General features: G+C 40.9%; 1 protein-coding gene across 4 annotated transcripts in view; it reads left to right on the plus strand.

Annotated features, from left to right (window-relative positions):
* Positions 1 to 18,943, plus strand: part of SYTL5 (synaptotagmin like 5) — a 169,099-nt gene that overhangs the window by 76,553 nt on the left and 73,603 nt on the right. For all 4 annotated transcript variants that reach the window (XM_048864042.2, XM_048864031.1, XM_048864060.2 and 1 more), the window contains exon 4: positions 18,497 to 18,612. In XM_048864042.2, the coding sequence (XP_048719999.1) occupies positions 18,497 to 18,612 (116 nt within the window). The remainder of the gene's footprint in view (positions 1 to 18,496; positions 18,613 to 18,943) is intronic.

An 18,943-nucleotide genomic window follows, 5' to 3' on the forward strand; every position in this document is an offset into this window, starting at 1 on the left:
AAACTATGTAAGGTCCATGGATGTCCAGTCTAATATGATCTGTTTATTTTGCAAAAGAGAAGGCCTGCAAAAATACGAGTAAAAGTACTTTCAGCAACACTTTTATCCTTGTCTCATTAGCCTCTGTTATATTAACACCTCCACATCTGTTAAAAAGGCTTTAATGTAAAACATCTCCCCATGCTTATAGAATTAGATAGAATTGTGAAATGAATGGCATTGTGCCAAATGTACAGGGCGAGTCAACCTTTGCTTTTCTGCTGTTAGAATATAGAGTATGGTATCAAATGTTGCTAAGCAATCCTCAGTGCAGTCATCATTAAACAGAATTGCCTATGAGCACTTCAGAGTTACAGCATGTCTGTATGTATTTTACAGCACCACAGAATTTCTTGCTTAATCTGCTAGACTGATATATCAGCATTATGCATAATTTTACTTTTACTATACAATTCATAAAGTACCATTTTACTCCTAGATTTTTAAATGTAGTGAACAGGTTCTTATTGCAAGCAGGTGGTATCTATTTGTATATTCTGAACTGTGCAGAAGGCACTTTGCAGACAAGTAATGCTAGGTTCCTGCCCTAAAGAGATTACCATCTAAATAGACAGTGTACTAATGAAGGATGGGAGATGGGATGCAACTAAGAACACTGTGATTGGACAGTGTAGATTTTCATACCTTTTGATACTGCCACAGTTCTAGTTTGGATTTGTTCAGTTTTATTTTCAGACATCTTATTTAATTTTTGTGCAGGGAAGGCTAGGGTTTTAGGCATTTTGAAAGAATTGCATTTGAGGAGAGGGTTATGTGATGGCAGAGGGAGAAGGTACGGAAATGAGTGGGACCATGACAGGACGGAGCAGTTAGTCATGCAGCTTGCGTGGAGTGAAAGAGGTGTGAATAGAGGGGCAAAAACTTCAACGTTATTTTTCAGCTGTGTGGTGTGGATCTGTAAAAGGTGTCTATTTCCTTCATGGTGGTTTCATTGTGCTTGTATCTTGGCGAAAGTGTTCCCTGTAAACTACATTTAATTTAGTATTCATGGAAGATTCCAAATCTGACACCCCTGAGGAATGAAATCCAGACACTCTACTCTTTCAGTGCTTGGCTCTTTGGTCATCTGATTCTTGACTTTTCTGCTGAAATCGTCACCTGTGTGCTATTAACTTCTATTTCGGATGTGTAACTTCTATTTCTGTCCGCTATGAAATGAGATCACCCAACTCCTCTCACATAGGACCTTAAGCTGCTGTTGGACAAGAAAGAGTATTCATCATTACCAGTGTAGTCCACCATTTTAATCCATGATCTGTAGGTGGATCTGTTACGCTTGAATCATCCATTTTTTCTTCAGTAAGCTTCAAAAGCATTTCTCTTCAAGTCATTGGAAAGCGTACTATGGTGCAGCAAAGTATTGTTGTTGGTGTGTTTACTGAAAATAATACCTGTGTGTTTCTATCATGGCTGGACATATGAGTGTATTGTCGAGTTTGCCTGATCTGAGTAGATATTCTAAAGTAGATGGTTGCCAAAACACATAGCCATGAAAGAAAATCTGAACATCACCTGTCTCTTTCTTTAATAAACTTCCATCTTTCACTCCTCTTGATTTCTCTAGTTTGATTTCTCAGTCCCGCCTACCCATTATGTCAGAGGTATCCATGGCATTTTCTGTGCAGTAAGAAGGCATTTTCTCATGTAGTCCATGACAGATTTTCAGCACTATTCTAATATTTACAGTGGCTTTCCATTCAAATGTCAAGAAATCCAGAGAAAGATGTGGCAAATTATGAATATGCAGCCTTTATCCCCAAATTATTTAAAAATACTTATAGTTTTAAATAAAATGATGTAACTAATTATCAGATAAATGTAGGGAATAATATTTTAGTATCAGAGTATCTGAATGAAGGAGGAAAGACTATGTCAAAAAACGCCAACAAAACTTTAGTACAGTCAAACCACCACAACAGCATCTACTTCCCCAGAGTCAGCAAAAGGCAGCTCCAGCTCCCCCAGAACACCACTTTGTTTTAATTGCCCCAGCCTCTCTCTCAAACCACACTTGCCTTCAGCCCTGCTAATGGCAGGGAGGGAGTTGGCCATTACAATACATTCACTACATTCTAGAACCCTCAAAAGAAAAATCACCTCATGAAGAACTTCATTAAACTCTGTGGGTGGAACTTTTAATATAAAAAATGAGATCCTCAAGCATTTTTAAATACAACATAAGAAATCTAGCTTTATATGCAAATTGTATTCCAAAAGAACTATATGTCACTAGAAAACAGAAAATGAACACTATTATTCATGATCAGGAACAAGAGAATTAGTTATCTTGTCATCTGGAGCGTCCCTATTTTAACTGGCAGAGATCAAGGTTGTAAAAGTGCCCAGAAGTCATGAAATGCAAAACGAAGGTTGTCCCACATTCTTAATTCTGCCGCCATGTGTAATACAATATAGTTAAGCTTGGCAGAATTCAGTATTTTGTATATATAATTCTGACGGATAATATTGGTGTTCATTTTAAAGCATTTTTTCCCAAATTTTATCTATTTGAATTTTCACAGTTGAGGGAAATTGGGGGAGGGCAATAGACCTTGAGATTCAAAAAGTTAAAGCTTTATAACCATTAAAACACAAATGGTCAACATCCCATGTCAAAATATTAGAGTTTGATTTAAGGATATTTAATTTATATAAGTTCTTAAGCAGCATTTTTCATACTTTGCCTATCTTTAATTTTTTTACTATTATTGATGGAAATGTTTTTTGCTGGTTTGTGTGTGTACAGTAAAATCAACATTTACTGGCATTTACTGATTAAAAAAATAATCCTATCAAGCCTAAATATAGTCTTTAGTCACCTGTTCATAAACTTAGGGTCTTCTATAGTTTTAATCACTGTAGTATTTAAGTACTTCCCTGGATAAATTGAATCTGTATTGTGAGGTCCCTAATGGACTTCAAAGTTTTCCCTCCTTCTTCCCTTTCTGCATAAGGACCAATTGTCATCAATAGTTTTCTCAAATGAATAGTAACTGAGAAATGTTTAACCTTGGATTGAAACTTTCCATTTTAATAGGGCTTTTTTTGGTGTATTTACTAAAATCCTGTCAATAAAACCTTGGTCAGTTTGTGTTTTAAACACACCTGTTTAACAAGGTGCCTGTGATAGGTTGGGGAAAGCCCTGTTCTGCAGTCAGAATGCCAGGAAGCTTGGTTTGAAACTTCAGGCTATAAATATTCCTAATTATATATGTATGGCCTACATCTTTTACTCCTGTGGAATGAATAAATAAGTGAGGTTAAATGCCTGGACAGCCAAGTTGCCATAGAAGTACATAGCAGAAATAAGGAGCTTTATCTGCATCTTTGAAATAAATATGCTGTCTCCAAGTAACAGGAAAAGTCATCAGTAATGTTAATTACTTTCCATAGCACACAGCGAGCCTAAAAACAGAGAATTTTCAAACAAGTTAACACAAAAATCTTCCTTGTGGTTCTTACTGTTTTTAATTTCAGTGACTCTTCAGTGACAATTTGCCTGGTTGTCTTTTTTTTTTTTTTTTTAATTAATAATTACACTTTTCTTTTCTTTCCTCAAGAGCATATTGCAAATATTTTGGGTGGAAGCAAACCCACAGAAAGGGGTGTGTATGTGTACCTGCACGTATGCGTGGGTGTATAAGATGGTGGCTTGATTGTATACTAGTTATCAACAAGAGTTTTATCAGCAGGAGCTAATCTCAGTAACTATAAACTGTAGCAAGTTACCGTAAGTAAAAGTTCTGATCAGCCCAGGCTTCATCATCCAGTTTACAGAGCCTGGGTGTGGAGCCCTGCCTCCCCTAGGTGTTCTCCTGCCTCTGGTTCCCCATCAGCCATTCTTATAGCTTTTCCCGTGAGCAGCTGTGCAATGGGAGACGAAAGGGAAGCCGGAGTTAACTACTTCGCTTTACTGGGGGCCTGGTACAGCTCTTGTTCTCTGTCAAGGCACACAGTTCTGTGAGTAACCTGCTTGTCCAATGAGACTTTTCTGAAGTAAGTTGTAGAGATGGATGAATTTCTGTCCCACTGGAGATTCCACTGTTTAGACATTTGTTTTCATCCTGAGTGAAAAGCTAAGAAATATTTTGATGTGGAAATGTTTTGTTGCAGTTCATCTAACCAAATTGAAATGCTTCGTTTTGGTTTAATGTTAAACTGAGTCTGCCTGAGCTGCCATGATGTCTTACAGGGGTTGTAGTTCGGGTGCCCCATGTCCCCCATGTCCTCATTCTCCTATATGGGCTGGACTCCCTGACTGGACTATATTTTTTTTTTACTGTTCCTGTCCTGGGCCTCCCTGACCAGGGCCATCCCACAACATTTTGGCACCTGAGGCGGGGAGCTCAAATGATGCCCCCATGCCCCCTTGCTTGGGCCAAAACTTTGAAAGGTCTCAATTCTGCCTTCTTCCTGTTCTACTCCTCTCATGATACTGCTCTGCTACCTACCCCAATAAAGGAGAACTAACAACTTAAAATGCCTTGTTCAAAAATTTTAAGTAACGCTTAACATTCAAACACCTGAACAGCAAATGTAACTTTTCTTGTCTGCATAGTAAACACTGGCATTTTTATCTGTTTGAATAATCAAAGTGGTGCTTTCCGTGCCTTCTTGATTGCAAAGATTTGAACTGCTTCCTGAAGGTCCACAGTCTGGGCCAGCTCATGCTCTAATGAGATGGTTGCAAGGCCGACCAGCCTCTCCTGTGTCATTGTGGAGCTTGGATGTGTTTTTATTAACTTCAGCTTGGAGAAGCTGCGTTCTCCACTGGCAACTGTTACAGGAAGTGTTGGAAGTATGTGCAGAGCAACAAAAGCCTTTGGAAAGAGGGTGGTCATCTTATTTGTGCACATATATTCCAGAACAACCTTTGGAGTTGATCCTGCTGAAATGTATCTTGAAAGGACTTTCAGTTCATCACCTAAATCACTCGCATCAATATCGCGCATGTCATCATGTGTCAACACTGTCTCTAGTGCCCTGCATTGCTGGTCTTCTTCAGGTATAGTGAGGAGTTTTGGAATATCCTACAACATCCCAAATATACTGCTGTGTTCCTTGAGCTGCATGAAACGTTCTTCAGCTGACTGTATTGCACAATCTAGCACCTGGTTAAAGAATTCAACTTTGAATTGTTGTTTGGGGTCTCTTATGGGATTATCCTGTGCCTCGTAATCAAAATGTCTTCTTTGGTGACTCTTGTGTTCTTGAATGTGTAGGAAAATAGGTTCAGTGTGAAGTTTCTCTGCCAATTTCTGTGCACTCTTTTCAGAACATTTTGAAATGCCTCATCTGACCAGTAAGGCTGTAGCTATGACTTTGCTTTGTCCAGTTGTTCCATTGCCTGAGATATATCAAGGTCAACACCTTGGAGTCTCTTGCTTACAACATTTATTTCAAACATTATGTCATGCCACAACACTAAGCCACACAGAAATTTGAAGTTATGTATGTTTCTGGTGATTCCATTTCCCTCTGCCATTGTTCTCCCATGAACAGTTCCTGTCATAGCATTATCCTCCATAAAGGCAACGATGGTATCAACTATCTTCCCAATTTGGTGTTCGATAGGCTTTATCGCCTCCTCTCGACTTTCCCATAATGTGTCACTCAGTGGTTTCAGTGTCAGAGAGGATGTTCCCAGATATTGCTTCAAAATTTGCCATTGATGAGTTGATGCAAAGAAAAATACATAGATGCTTTGAATTACATTTAAAAAATCCAGCAGCCTCACTAGAAGCTGATGCTGCATCACTGACCACCAAGTTCAATGAATGAGAACTGCATGGGACAAAAAAAGCTCCAGGGTTTAACTCTCAGATCCGTGTCTGCACTCCTCTGTTCTTTCCTCTCACGTTGGCACCATTATTGTAGCCCTGCCCTCTCATGTCAGCTATTGCAATTCCTGTATCTTCCAGCTTTTTAAGAAGCACATTTGTCATACCAGCTCCTGTAGTATCATCAATGTCAATAAATTCTAGAAAATGCTCTCTGACAGTCACCCTTACAGGGACATTTTCACTAGGTTCCATTGTTGTTACAAAACGCACCATTAAAGTCATTTGTTCCGTATGGCTGATGTCAGGTGTGCAGTCCAGAATAATAGAGTAATACCTTGCTGCCTTCAGATCTGCCACAATCTTCTGTTTGACTTTTGTTGCCAGTAACTGTGTGATCTCATTTTGAATTGTTTTTCCAAGGTAGTGGTGTGTGTACATTTCTTGGGTGGTGACTCTTCTTAGATGCTCCTGGAGTACAGCATTAAACTCCGCCATCAGCTCCTCAATTTTAAGGAAGTTTCCATTGTTTGGCACATACAGCTGATCTGAAGTGCCACACAGTGCTAGGTTTTGGGTAGCAAGTATTCTCACAATGGCAATGAGCCTTTTCAGAACATTTTGCCAGTAAAGAGACTCTGATGCAATCTTCTCTTGATGCTGATCATCTATGGTGGCCTTTAACCTTAGTCTCATCTCAAGCTCTTTCCACCTATGGAATGCTCTCTCGTGATTTGCTGCCTTCTCGTGGCATGCCAGATTTCTATCCAAATTTTTCCAGTCCTTTGTTCCTGTAGAACCCAATGTGTTGGGAACATTAGACTGGAAGAGTTTGCAACAAAAACAGTATGCAGCATTCTGGGTTTTTGAGTACATCGCCATGGCCTCTCCACTTTGTCACCATTGGGGATTTCATGCCAGTAATGTGTTGGATGGAAATGTCTATTTTCACTGTCTTTGGGGAACATGAAGTTTTTCACTTGCTGTGGCCATGCAGTACAAGGAAGTCCCTCGGGCTACTGCTCAAGTGGGTCCACAGTCCTGGATCATCTAGACTTAAGGAACTAACCTCAGCAGCGGCTGTTTCTTGTGCCTCTACCACACACTTCTCTGATCTACACTTTTTTCTTCAGGAATGTGCATGGTTACATCCATTTGAAATGAGATATGGATGCTGCAGTAGCTGCCAGGTCACCTGCACTCTGACTAACTGGAAGATCAGACATCTCCTCACCACTCACATGCTCACTGGGGCCGGAAGGCTCACTGTGAACATTTGTGTCTATGTATCTCAGGAGAGCTCCTTCCTGCTTAGATAGAAAAGCTTCCTTTGCTTGCTTTCTTTTTCTGAACGCTGCCCCAAAGGGGCGTTTTCTTCTTTCACTCATGACTGCTGTTCTGTGCCAGCTATAGTGGCTCTCAACACTCAATTGAAGGGGACAAATAAGCAGGCTGGTAGCAGGGCCTGAGTCAGGGAAGATATCAGCATCTTAAGGACCTAACTGGCTCCTACGTCAGTTGACTGCCTGTTCTCCTCAAGTGGGTTCAGGGAAGCAGCAGGAAACAGGAAGCTCCCTGAGAAGCTGATGTTAATCAGTCCAGGTTCCTGGGGGTGCTAGAGAGGTACATAAGAGGCTCCTCCTCCTCCCTCTCCTTGCAGCTCCTGCTGCTTTCTGTTATTCCCTCTCACTTTTTCTCCTGCCTATGTTATGTCTCTTGTGTCCTTCTTCCTCCAGCACAGCACTCCACCATCTCTGTGCATGTAGAACAGAGAGAATACATATCCAACAGCAGCAGACACAATTTTCTAGCACACTGGTTCCTAGTGGCGTCCTCCCCACAGTCTGGCACCTGAGGCGGCCACCTCAGTTCGCCTCATGGTGAGGCCAGCCCTGTCCCTGACTAATGTGGCAGTTCCACAGAGGGGAGACTGCAGTACGTGAGGAACCCAAGCTACGACACTCATGAGGCACTGTGGCAGCTCAGGCAGACACAGCTTAATATGAAAGCGGTCCAAACCGAAATGTTTCAATTCAGATTGGCCCAACCCAAAAATGAATTTTTTAAGATTGTCCTGTTTGAAAATTCTCTGCAAAATGGAAATTTTTCCATGGAAAATTTCTGTTTTGTGGAAACCACATTTTCCATTGGAAAAAAATATTTCAATAGAAAATTCCTGACCTGTTCTAGTAAATGGGTAGCTCCAAGTGCATACTCACTCTTGTAAAGAAAAAGGCGAAAACCGCTGGGATTATCTGGCAGTTTAATAGTTAGAAAACACATCAGGAAGGGGAAGGAGAGGCTGAAAAATATCAAATTTAAATTAAATGGGCATGGGCACCCCACAGAGCTGAGCTGTGCTTTAGTGTAGAGCAGTCTGCTACCGGATGCAACCTCCCTTGGCAGGAGAGGGTAAGTGATAGAGTTGCAAGGGACTGTAGGATTTCAAATAATTGCTCACACTATTGAGCCGTTTAGTTCAGGACACGGGACTATGTAGATTGATGAATAATATGTGATGAGTCAATTGAAACGCAAAATAAAATGTATAGCACCCAGCTGATTCAAGTACATCAATGTTGTTACAAGGGGGGGGGGGAATTGTTCTCTTTTTTTATCCTCTGAGGATAGGACAAGAAGCAATGGGAATAAATTGCAGCAAGGGAGGTTTAGGTTGGACATTAGGAAAAAGTTCAGGGTGGTTAAACACTGGAATAAATTGCCCAGGAAGGTTGTGGAATCTCCATCATTGGAGATTTTTTTAAGAGCAGGTTAGACAGACACCTGTCAGGGATGGTCTAGATAATACTTAGTCCTGCCATGAGTGCAGGGGACTGGACTAGATGACCTCTCGAGGTCCCTTCTAGTTCTACACTTCTATGATTCTATGATTGTGCATGATTTTCTTTAAAACAATCCCAAGCATTTAAGGTAGGGGTAAGAGGAAGCAGACAAAGTTATTGCTATCATAATCCTCTTGCTTGCTCACTAAAGCTATTGGTCACAATACACTCTATCTGGCGCTATACTGGAGAACCCATCCAAACCTTACTTTGATAAAATGCATTGGAAAGGGTATTTTTTATCACTACACTTGCTATTGAGAATGCAAGAGGTTGGCTTTTGGAGGGGTGTAAGTAAAAGAATATCATGTTTTCATATGTGAACTTGGATCTCAGGTCAGTTTAAAAAAATACTTTAAAAGCTTTGGTTCGGTGTCCCATTAAATATACTAAAAAATTATCTAAGTCAGACAATGCAGTTTGGTCCCACATCAGGATTTGGAGAAAGAAAAATAGATTGCTAGGAAAAACACTCCCATCTTGTTACAGTTATCAGTGTCTGAAAATAATAGAGTGCAAGAGACAGTTTCACTTCTAGTTCTTCAGTTTTAGTTTTGGAATGTGAGATGCAATTATTAAATTCAAACTTCAAGACAGATTTAGGAATTCATTTTATATTTTGAATGAAAAAGTATTTTTGTAGGTAAATGGATCTGATGCTCCTAAAGGAGCTGAAGGATTAAGCAACTGTAACCTGAAGCCCTTTCCGTAGATTGTTCACTATGAATTGAAAGTATGGGGTGTCTAACAGTTAACTCTTGGACTCCCTTGCCTTATTAGAAGATACGTATTTCTGTACATATGGTCTATGAGACATGAGCTTTTTAACAATGAAGGCTGCTATGACTCAAGATCCTAAATTTTTTTTGCATTGATGATGAAAAAGACAAAGATATAAGGTGGTGACACTGAGGTTTCCAAGCCTGTTCAACCTGTCAGTTGCTATGACTCTCTACTTATGATTTTCTTTCACTATGGATGGCACTAGACTTGGCCAGAGAGGTCAAATGCTTGGTAAGAATCCATATGTCCTTATTCTCCACATTTCATGCAGCAGATGATAGGTTTTACTTTTATTGTTTATTTCAGGCATGTCTGTTCAAATCAATTTTAAGAGTAGAACTATTCTGAACCCTCCATAAATTCTGTAGCTGTGTTGAAGGAGAAGAATGGGCTTAGTCTATCTCACAGGAAAGCAGTTCTAAAGTTACTGAGGTATAAACATTTATTACAGTGCTTTTCTTAAACATTACCAATCAGGTAATGCTATAATCTGAATTGGTCACCAGCTTCCCAATGTAAAATAGCATCTAAATTGTGTCTGTCAACCTTCTTCATGCCTTGCACCACTTTCAAAAAGAAAAAAAATATGACCCACCAACTATATGTAACCCTTCTGCCCGTCAGAGTTGGCAGCAACAAAAGCCGGGTTCAGTATCTAGGGGTTCCATTCTAATAACACAATGAAAAACTGGCTCGAGCCCCCACCCAGTGACCTGGGACAAATATATACCACCCCCCCGGGCGCCTTTAAGAGGCAATACTTCCCCTATCGCAAGAGTCTGAGTGTAGCAAAAGCCTTTTAATAACAGAGAGAAACAATGTGGCATTATGCTGGGGAAACAGCACCAACAGGATTCATAATACAACCCATGAGCAAAAACCCGCTACAAGCAAATTGGGCCTTTGGTTCTTGAGTACAGCAACCCAAAAGTCACCCAAAGTCCCAAAAGTCTCTGTCCCTGGTCAGTGCAGCCCCAGAGTTCAGAAGTTTATCTGTAGAGTTTTACCTCCCAACCTGGGTGGAAATGGGTGGGGGGAAGTTAAGGGGCACCTTACGTGGTCCGAAGCCAATTGTCTCACCTTTCCGTGGGGCTCTGCTCTGCTCCGCTCCACCAGCCATCCCATGAATCGCTCTGCTCTGGCAGCTGCTCCACTCCACCAACAATCCCGTGAGCCACTCCAGCTGTCTCGCAAACTGCTCCGCTCCACTAGCCATCCCATGAGCTGCACCAGCTATCCTGCGAAGTGCTTCACAGTATAGCTTCGGGGCCTGCCCCTACTTAACACAAGGCTCAGTGATTTCAGCTTGTAGCAGGGGAGCCTCAGTGCTGGTGCACCATTGGCCCAAAGTGATTTCAGCTTAGCAGCCTGTAACTAGATTCCTATTAGAATCAAAATATTAGCTCTGATATTCCACAGTGGAGAGAGGAGAAGGTGCAGTTGGCATGTAGGACCCTCACCAGGGAGCCCATACCACCAGGCATTAATACCTGTCCCCAGCCTCTCTCTAGTCACTGGGTTTTGGAACCCATGACCCTTGCCTAGCGAGTGCTGCTTAGTTGATGGTGAGTCCCTCCATCATAACAAAAGGCCAAGTACAGTTCCACTGTCCTTGATTCACATAATCAGGATAATAACAACAGTTTATTCCTGCCCCAATAACTGAGAAACTGGGGCTCCTACAGCAGCCAAAGTGACCATTTAGGCGGGGTGGGTGTGCCTATGCAAATGAGATCAGCCCCTGAAGTTCTTTTCCACAACTTGCCACACCTCACCACCAGATGTCAGGGGAGAGCTCATCCTGACTATGCTTACATATATATATATATATATTAAATACATCCTTGTCATGTTTATGTCAAATTTGTCAGTTTCATGAACAAATAAAGCTAATGTGATGGCAACGATGCATTTAGATTTTAAAATACAGTAGCTTCTGCTTAATATGATCAATTTGGTTAGAGTGGTGAATGAAAACACAATTTATAGTTTTTTAGCTGTACTGCCACATAGTTCCAGAGTCCTTCAAAATACTGCACAGTCACATGGTTTCTTGTCTGCTCAAACCAAGATGAAATGGCTTCTTTAAGATCTCCACTCCATCTCTGTTTAGCTTCCAATTTGCATTTTCAGGAACAGTGACCTAGCAAGTAGGAATTAAGTCCTTAATAGCTGCAGTGCTGCAAGCTTCCTTAGGAGCCAGGGCCTCTGCAGGTGGGCACCAGCTCCATAACAGTGTGAGCCAGAGTGCTGCCAGTAGCTTCCGCGGTAGGAGTGTCCTAAGAGAGAAACCCTATGTGGAGGTGTTAGATGTGCCATGCAAAGGATCGGTTACAACAGTTAACGCTTCCATTCTGTCTCATAAATGGAAATTAGGTTATTTTATTTAACAAAGTAGCAGTCCTCCTCATGCTTGAAATCACTGCATGGCTCATTTTCAGGCAACCAATCGGCAAACCGCCCAAAAGTCGTCTGCCGTCCACCAGTGGTCTGTGGGTCATGGATTGAGAACCAGTGAACAGACAGTATTTACTTATTACCAGGAATCTGTTAGTCATGTAAGCAGTCATGCAGATCTCACAATGAAGTTTCTTTCAGATGCGAAGGATGTACACGACTAAACAGGAAAGTTGTTAATCTCACCAAAGCACTGCCCAGCCCTATTAAATGCTTTAATTTAGATGAAACATCCCAAGAGCATTTGTTGCCAAAAATAAGTTGGAACTTCTGTCAGCAGCTTCTACTTGTTTTTCAGGCCGCACAAATTATACTAGACATTTGCCACATCCAATAAGAGCCAAATGTACATTTTGCATTTATGTGCCACTTGGAGGGAGTATTGATGATTCAGTGAATTGCCTTTTCTGATTAAATGAACTTTTCTTAGCTATCCTGTAATCAACCTCTCACAGTAGCATTGTTGCAAGTTGGGATGGTGGTGGGGTTCTGGCATTACAATTTGTTATAAATGGAATAGCCAAAAATACTGTAAACTGTTTTTTCAGCCTTTTATTTGACAACCCACCATGCTCATATAGAATGCTTTCATGTTTAGCATCTTTCATGCATTATATAACATTCTTTATAATTATTTAAAAAGAAAACAGAAAAGATTCTCCTTTTCCCCGCCACCATTGCAATAAATTAAACAGATAAAGGGGGAAAAATTGTGGGCCAAATTCACTGCTGTTGTAACTCATTGATGTAACTGGAGTTACATTGACAGGTAATTTGGCTTAAAATATCTTCAAGGCTTAGCCTTAAGCAAAGAGCATCTGTTTCACAAACCAAATAAGGAAGAGTCCTAGTTTTGAAGAGCATCACAGCGAAAGGTTCAGGATGATGTCAGCCATTATTCTACTCTTGCATTTTGTATCACAGACAAAATCATCTTTTATGCCAGTCTGTCTGTAATTTACTGTATTTATTAATTTGCACCCTACAACAATAAAAAAGGGTATTCAGAACTCTAAGCGTCCCTGATGCAAACTACAAAAACAATCATTAAATTAGGTTTATATGATCCTCACCTCAACTGCCATTTACCTAGCATTGGTGACTTCAAGGAATTCTAACTAGCTAGCTAGTACTAAGCCTGTTGGCTTATCCAAGAGCTACTCATCCATTTTCATTTTCATTCCATACTTATCCAGATTCTATTGTGTTAAGGGATTGCAACTAAAATAGGTATCTGTACTATTACCTGATGATCCCTGAAGGACCTATTCTCCAGGGTAATCTCTCCACTAATCCTCGTTGATCGGGCTTTGCCTGCTTCTGTATCATGACTAGGGACAGTCCCAGAACTTATAGGGCAGTGCAAGGGATGTTGGCTCTACCCACCTGGCAAACCACTGGAAGTTTTTAATGAAGCTAATGAAGATCTTCGGGTTAGTAGCAGGATGGCTAATGGAAATGAAGATATGGAGGTAGAATTACCACATCTGAAGTGGAAGACCAACTCAAATGGCTTAATGGGATTAAATCAGGGGGGCCAGATAATCTCCATCCAAGAATATTAAAGGACCCGACACATGAAATTGCAAGTCCAATAGCAAGAATTTTTAATGAATCTATAAACTTGGGGATCAGATTTTCCTGGATATGATAGCTGAGAGATTTCTTCACCAAATAGTGGCTTCAAGACTGAGCTTGATAAGTTTATGGCGGGGATGCTGTGACAGGACTGCCTACAATGGCATTTGGCCCATTAGCAACTGCCTGTAGCAAAAATCCCTACTGGCTGGAGACAGGACACTAGAAGGGGAGGGCTCTGAGTTACTACAGATAATTCTTGCTCAGGTAACTGCCTGCTGGGTCTTGCCCACATGCTCTGGGTCTAACTGGTCACCATATTTGGGGTTGGGAAGGAATTTTGCCCTAGGTCAGATTGACAAAAACCGTGGGGGCTAGGGTGTTTTGCCTTCCTCTGTAGCATGGGGCCTGGGTCACTTGCAGGTTTAAACTAGTGTAAATGGTGGATTCTCTGTAACTTGAAGTCTTTAAATCATGATTTGAGGACTTGAGTTACTCAGCCAGAGGTTAGGGGTCTATTACATGAGTGGGTGGGTGAGGTTCTGTGGCTGCAATGTGCAAGAGGTCAGTTTGGATTATCACAGTCATCCCTTCTGACCTTAATGTCTATGAATCTATGAGCGTGTGGTTTGGAAGGCGTGCACCAGCTCTCTTGGATCAAGGGAAGTGTTGGTGGTACAAGACTTGGGAAATTAAGATGTGCAAGTAAGAGAGAAACAGCACTTCGGGGTTTCATTGTCAAACTCAGGACTAACCTTGGAAAGAGTTAATGAACTTTGAAGTTCAAATTGCAATGGCAATTTAGTCAACGGTAAGACAGATGTAGAGTACTAAACTTATGTTAAGCCTTACTATGAAGAATTAGCACCCACAGAAGATCATGCTATTGGTGAGTAGTGACAATATATATTTTTATCACACATAGGGGAAAATTGTTCTTCCTGCTAACCAGAAGCTGTGTGTTCTCCAATGAATTTTTGGTTTGTTTTTAAGTTTTGTTTTTAAGCGAACATCCTTAGAAAGGAAACAAAAAAATGGAGTGGAAATGGTTTTCTGAATGCCTTTTGGGCAATAACTAATTGATTTCTATTAATTGTTTTTGCATTGTCCTCAACAGGCTGCAAACAAAAAGATAAGGCAATAATCTTTCATTATCATATTTGCAGGCATATGTCTGGATTTTGTTTTTTTTTTAAACTTATTCTGGTAGTGCTCACATAAACTTAATCTATAATTGGATGAGAGAGAATTGCATTCATGTGAATTCTTCATTGACAATAGAGCCCTATTCAGTACTCCTCAGACTTTAGCCAGGCAAAACTCTCTAAGTTGGAGTCTTGTCTGAGTAAGAAGTACGGATCAATGCCCTAAAATCATCTGTAATCGTATCCATTCTCACACAAACTAAATATGATTCTCTTTATCTGATGTGTTTGTAAATGAATGCAGGTAATGAAAAATCACACTCTGCTGGAGTCGTGTAAGATTTTGAAACAGTAACAGTTACTTAAACTTTCTTTAAATGTAGAGGCAAATTCTGTCATACAATGTCCATCCACTGCCATGGATTCACTGCTGGGAAATCCTGTCCTTTCTTTCCCAAGAAAAAGGACAAGCAGAAGAAACAATTAGCAAAGGAAATGAAAATATTTGCTGTTTCTATGAACAGGCGAATAAACCTGTTTGTTAGGAAGTTGTAGTATTCAAGCACAAATTGGTCATGAACACAAATGGAGCTAAATCAGTGTTTTGAGTGAATATTCATGGGAAATACTTGTAGTCACCAGCTCTATACAACGTGCAATTCTGTACTCAAAAGCTTTTAACTGTTACAAAAATTATAGCAAAAGGTGATGTGTCCATGCAGTATTTCCATGGGGAATAACATGAGAAAGGGCTTGGCTACACTTACATTTGATATTGCTCTAACTTACTGGCTCAGGGGTCTGAAAAATCTAGAGCTTGGAGCTAATCCCCTCGTGGAGGTGGACTACCAGGAGCGTTGGGAGAGCTCTCTCCCAGCGCTCGCGCGCAACCACACTCGCACTTCAAAGTGCTGCCACGGGAGCGCTTCCATGACAGTGCTTTGAAGTTTCCAGTGTAGCCATGCCCAAGGTGTTTTTTGTCTAGTCTTGTATACTTTGAAATTGAGCATTGATTGCACATTGCAGCTAAACATGTCTTGATGGTATTCAATGAGATGTCAGTGGGAGTGGCAACACTTAAACATAATAAAACCATTTACTGTATTTGTGTTTGCAAAGACAACAATTAGTATCAATAACATATCTTACAGAAAATAACAGCGCAGAATAGGACTGCTTTGGTGCCTGAATAGACTACCCGTGTTGGACATCCTTCTAGGTGCTTCAGAGAAGCAGCATTCTGCAGATCAGTAGTTATCAAAAAACTTCTTTATTATGAACTTGAGCCATGTAGCTAATTTACACAGGTACTATCAATTGAAAATATTTCAAAAAGAGGCTTATTAACAGACTGGAAGAGTGCTTTACAGACAAGAATGTTTTATGCATGAGTGGCATCAACTTTTATTCAAAATGTGAAAAGTTCATTGGGGTGGGTGTTCAAACAATTGAGAGTACTAAGGACTTTTGTCAACCAATGTTGACTGAATTTCCACATTTCTTGACTTTTCAAGGATGAATCCTTATAAGGGCCTGAGAACTATAAAGCTAAGTAATTCTGCCAGCCAAAGGATGTAGGATGTAATACTCTTAACAGGCTACAAGCTAAGAATGATGGAAATGTAGCCCATAGATCAGCTTGGGAACCGTTAAAGTCGGTAATCTTAAAATGTATTTTGTGTGTGTGTGTGTGAATAATTCTTGCCCAGAAGAGGGAAAATTGTGATTTTAGTGCATAGATGTTTCTTGGTACAGGTGGCGTTGCTAGTGGAGCCATACAAGTGTACAGTTGTTTTGTGGTTTTAAATCCGTGATGGAGTGCTGGGAGCTAGCTGGTGAGCCCGGCACGCTGACCACTTAGGCATCAATCAGCTCCCCCGGCGAAGGCTGATTGGGGATGTGTTAGCTAATTGGCTGATCAGGCTGGGAGGTTGGATGAGCCAGTAGTCCATCAGCAGAGGCGTATAAGGAGGACACAGGAGAAAAGTACTGAGGAAGAGGAGGAGTGACCACGGCTAGCTCATCCCAGTATGTGTGGAGATCTCAAGGAAGGGAGACCTCTGTTCATCCTCAGCCCTGCAGGAAAGGGCTAAAGGTAGAGAAGCACTGTATATACATGGGACAGTATTGGCATTGGTGAATATAAATCACAGAAAGTTGCCACTCAATAGGCAGAGTCTGAGAGGTTCCTGGGGCACCTGAGGGTGGAGATGGACCACTCCTCGTTACAATACCAGATTATGCACTACTGGAAATGCCTCCCAGTGTTAGGGTTGAGTTCAGTGAGTTTACAGGTGTTGAGAAAAACTATTGGAGTAGTTTTTAAATAGCTATGGAGGCCAGTGGACACTCAAGATTCGATGCAGCCTAGAGTAACTCCTTCTTCCCCTTCAACCAGTTTCCATAAATAAAAATAAAATACTTTTGTATGTAGTATTAGTATTAAGCAATTATGAGATAAAACAGCCTTTTAAATCAAGCTTATTTATTTTACTTTAAAAATGTTTTGATCTACTTTGTTCCTTGTAAAAATGAGGGCTGGTAGCAGTCAGTAACCAAGCATGTGGCAAGCAGGTGCTGGGTAAGCTTCATTGTACAGTTTTGCTAGCGCGCCTCAGTGTGGACCTGCCAAATGCTGCTCTTCCAGTCAGTGTTGGGCCTCTTCTAAGCAGAAACCGCATATCTGATTCAGTTTTGGTGGTTATGTGAGCTAGAATGGGACCACCAAACTACTTTTCCCATATGACTAAACAGGGCCTCTGGGAACGAAGGGACACCCAGTATGGTGATGTCTATATTGCGGTTGGGGTTGTGATTTGCAGCTGGTGTAGACATCAGATTACCTTACACAATGCTCTGGTGAGATTAGATGATATTATTTTTTCAATTTTACAATTGGGGAGCTGAAGCACATTGATGTTCAGGCCTCAATTTTCAGAAATCCAATTAATTTTGGATACCTGAGGGCTTGATTCTTCAGAGTACTTAACATTACACATGTTCGAATCACTGCTTCCATTTCTTTCAATTGAATGCTCAGCACTGCTGCAAATCAGACCCCAGGGTCTCATATTGCTTACCCAGAAAATGAGGAACACCTGTGAAAAATTTGTTTTAAGTGACTTGCCCAGCATCACACAGGAACTCTGTGCAGAGGCTGCTATAGAATCCAGTTCCCCAGGGCAGCCTTCAGCTGCCTTAATCATGAGACCCTTCTTTCTCTTCCTGTAGTCCCTTGCCTCATTCAGTACAAACCTTCCCACAATTCTGCAGAATACAAAGCAGAGCTTCTGCAGACAACAGGGTCCGGGGTGGGCGGGGGGGTTGCCCTAGTAGAGACTTCTCTTCCTGTGCCTTCTGCTCCTCTCTGCCCCACCCTCACTTCTGACCCTGCTCTCCTCTCCTCCTATCTATCCCTCATCCCATCTCTTAAAAAACATTTGGGGCAGGGGAAGGCATTGTAAATTAAAAACTGAAAATGTTTATTGGACACTAAATACAAAATCAAGAACTTCTAACTTCTATTGATGATCAAAAATGTTTTGGTTTCCAGTTTTTCCTGAAACCATGAAAATTTTGATGAAAATCAATTTTTATGCAAGCTTCCATTTAACCAAAAAGCCATTTTTCACTTAGGGAGGAGGGAGTTTTCACAATTTTTCTACCAAATCTATTCTATTCTATTACACTTTGCAAGCTAATTTTTGATTCTTTAGCTTGTACTGTGTGACTGTGATCCATAGCTGTATGTGTGCATGTAGGGTGGACAACGTCCTGAGGATTTAAGAAACAGTTTTGGCTGGTTGGAACAGTTCATGTGTGCATTTTGTTTGGTTTCTTTCTCATGTAGACAGCTAAGGATAGTGACAGGTGAATGGTTTTTTGAAGAGAGGGCAAAGCGCTTCAAGCAATCCAACCTCCTTGGAACTGATGTTGTCAGACAGTCCATCCTACGCAAAGCCTCAGGTAAAAATAAGAATGCACAAGAAAAGTTGTTCTCTGTTTAGGCTTATATTTTAACCTAGTTGTCAAAATGTTTTACCAATGTGGGTTTTATCCTTCATATTATAGAACTCCTAGCCTGTATCAATACTTTCAATAGAGTAATAGATTCTAAGGCCAGAAGGGACCATTGTGATAATCTAGTCCGACCTCCCGCGTAACACAGGCCATGGAGCTTCCCCAAAATAATTCCTAGAGCAGAACTGTTAGACATTTAATCTAGATTTAAAAGTTGCCAGTGATGGAGAAACCACCACAACCCTTGGTAAACTGTTCTAATGGTTAATTACTCTCA

Source organism: Caretta caretta, chromosome 1 (assembly GCF_965140235.1).
Source record: "Caretta caretta isolate rCarCar2 chromosome 1, rCarCar1.hap1, whole genome shotgun sequence".
NCBI classification, from domain to species: Eukaryota; Metazoa; Chordata; order Testudines; family Cheloniidae; genus Caretta; species Caretta caretta.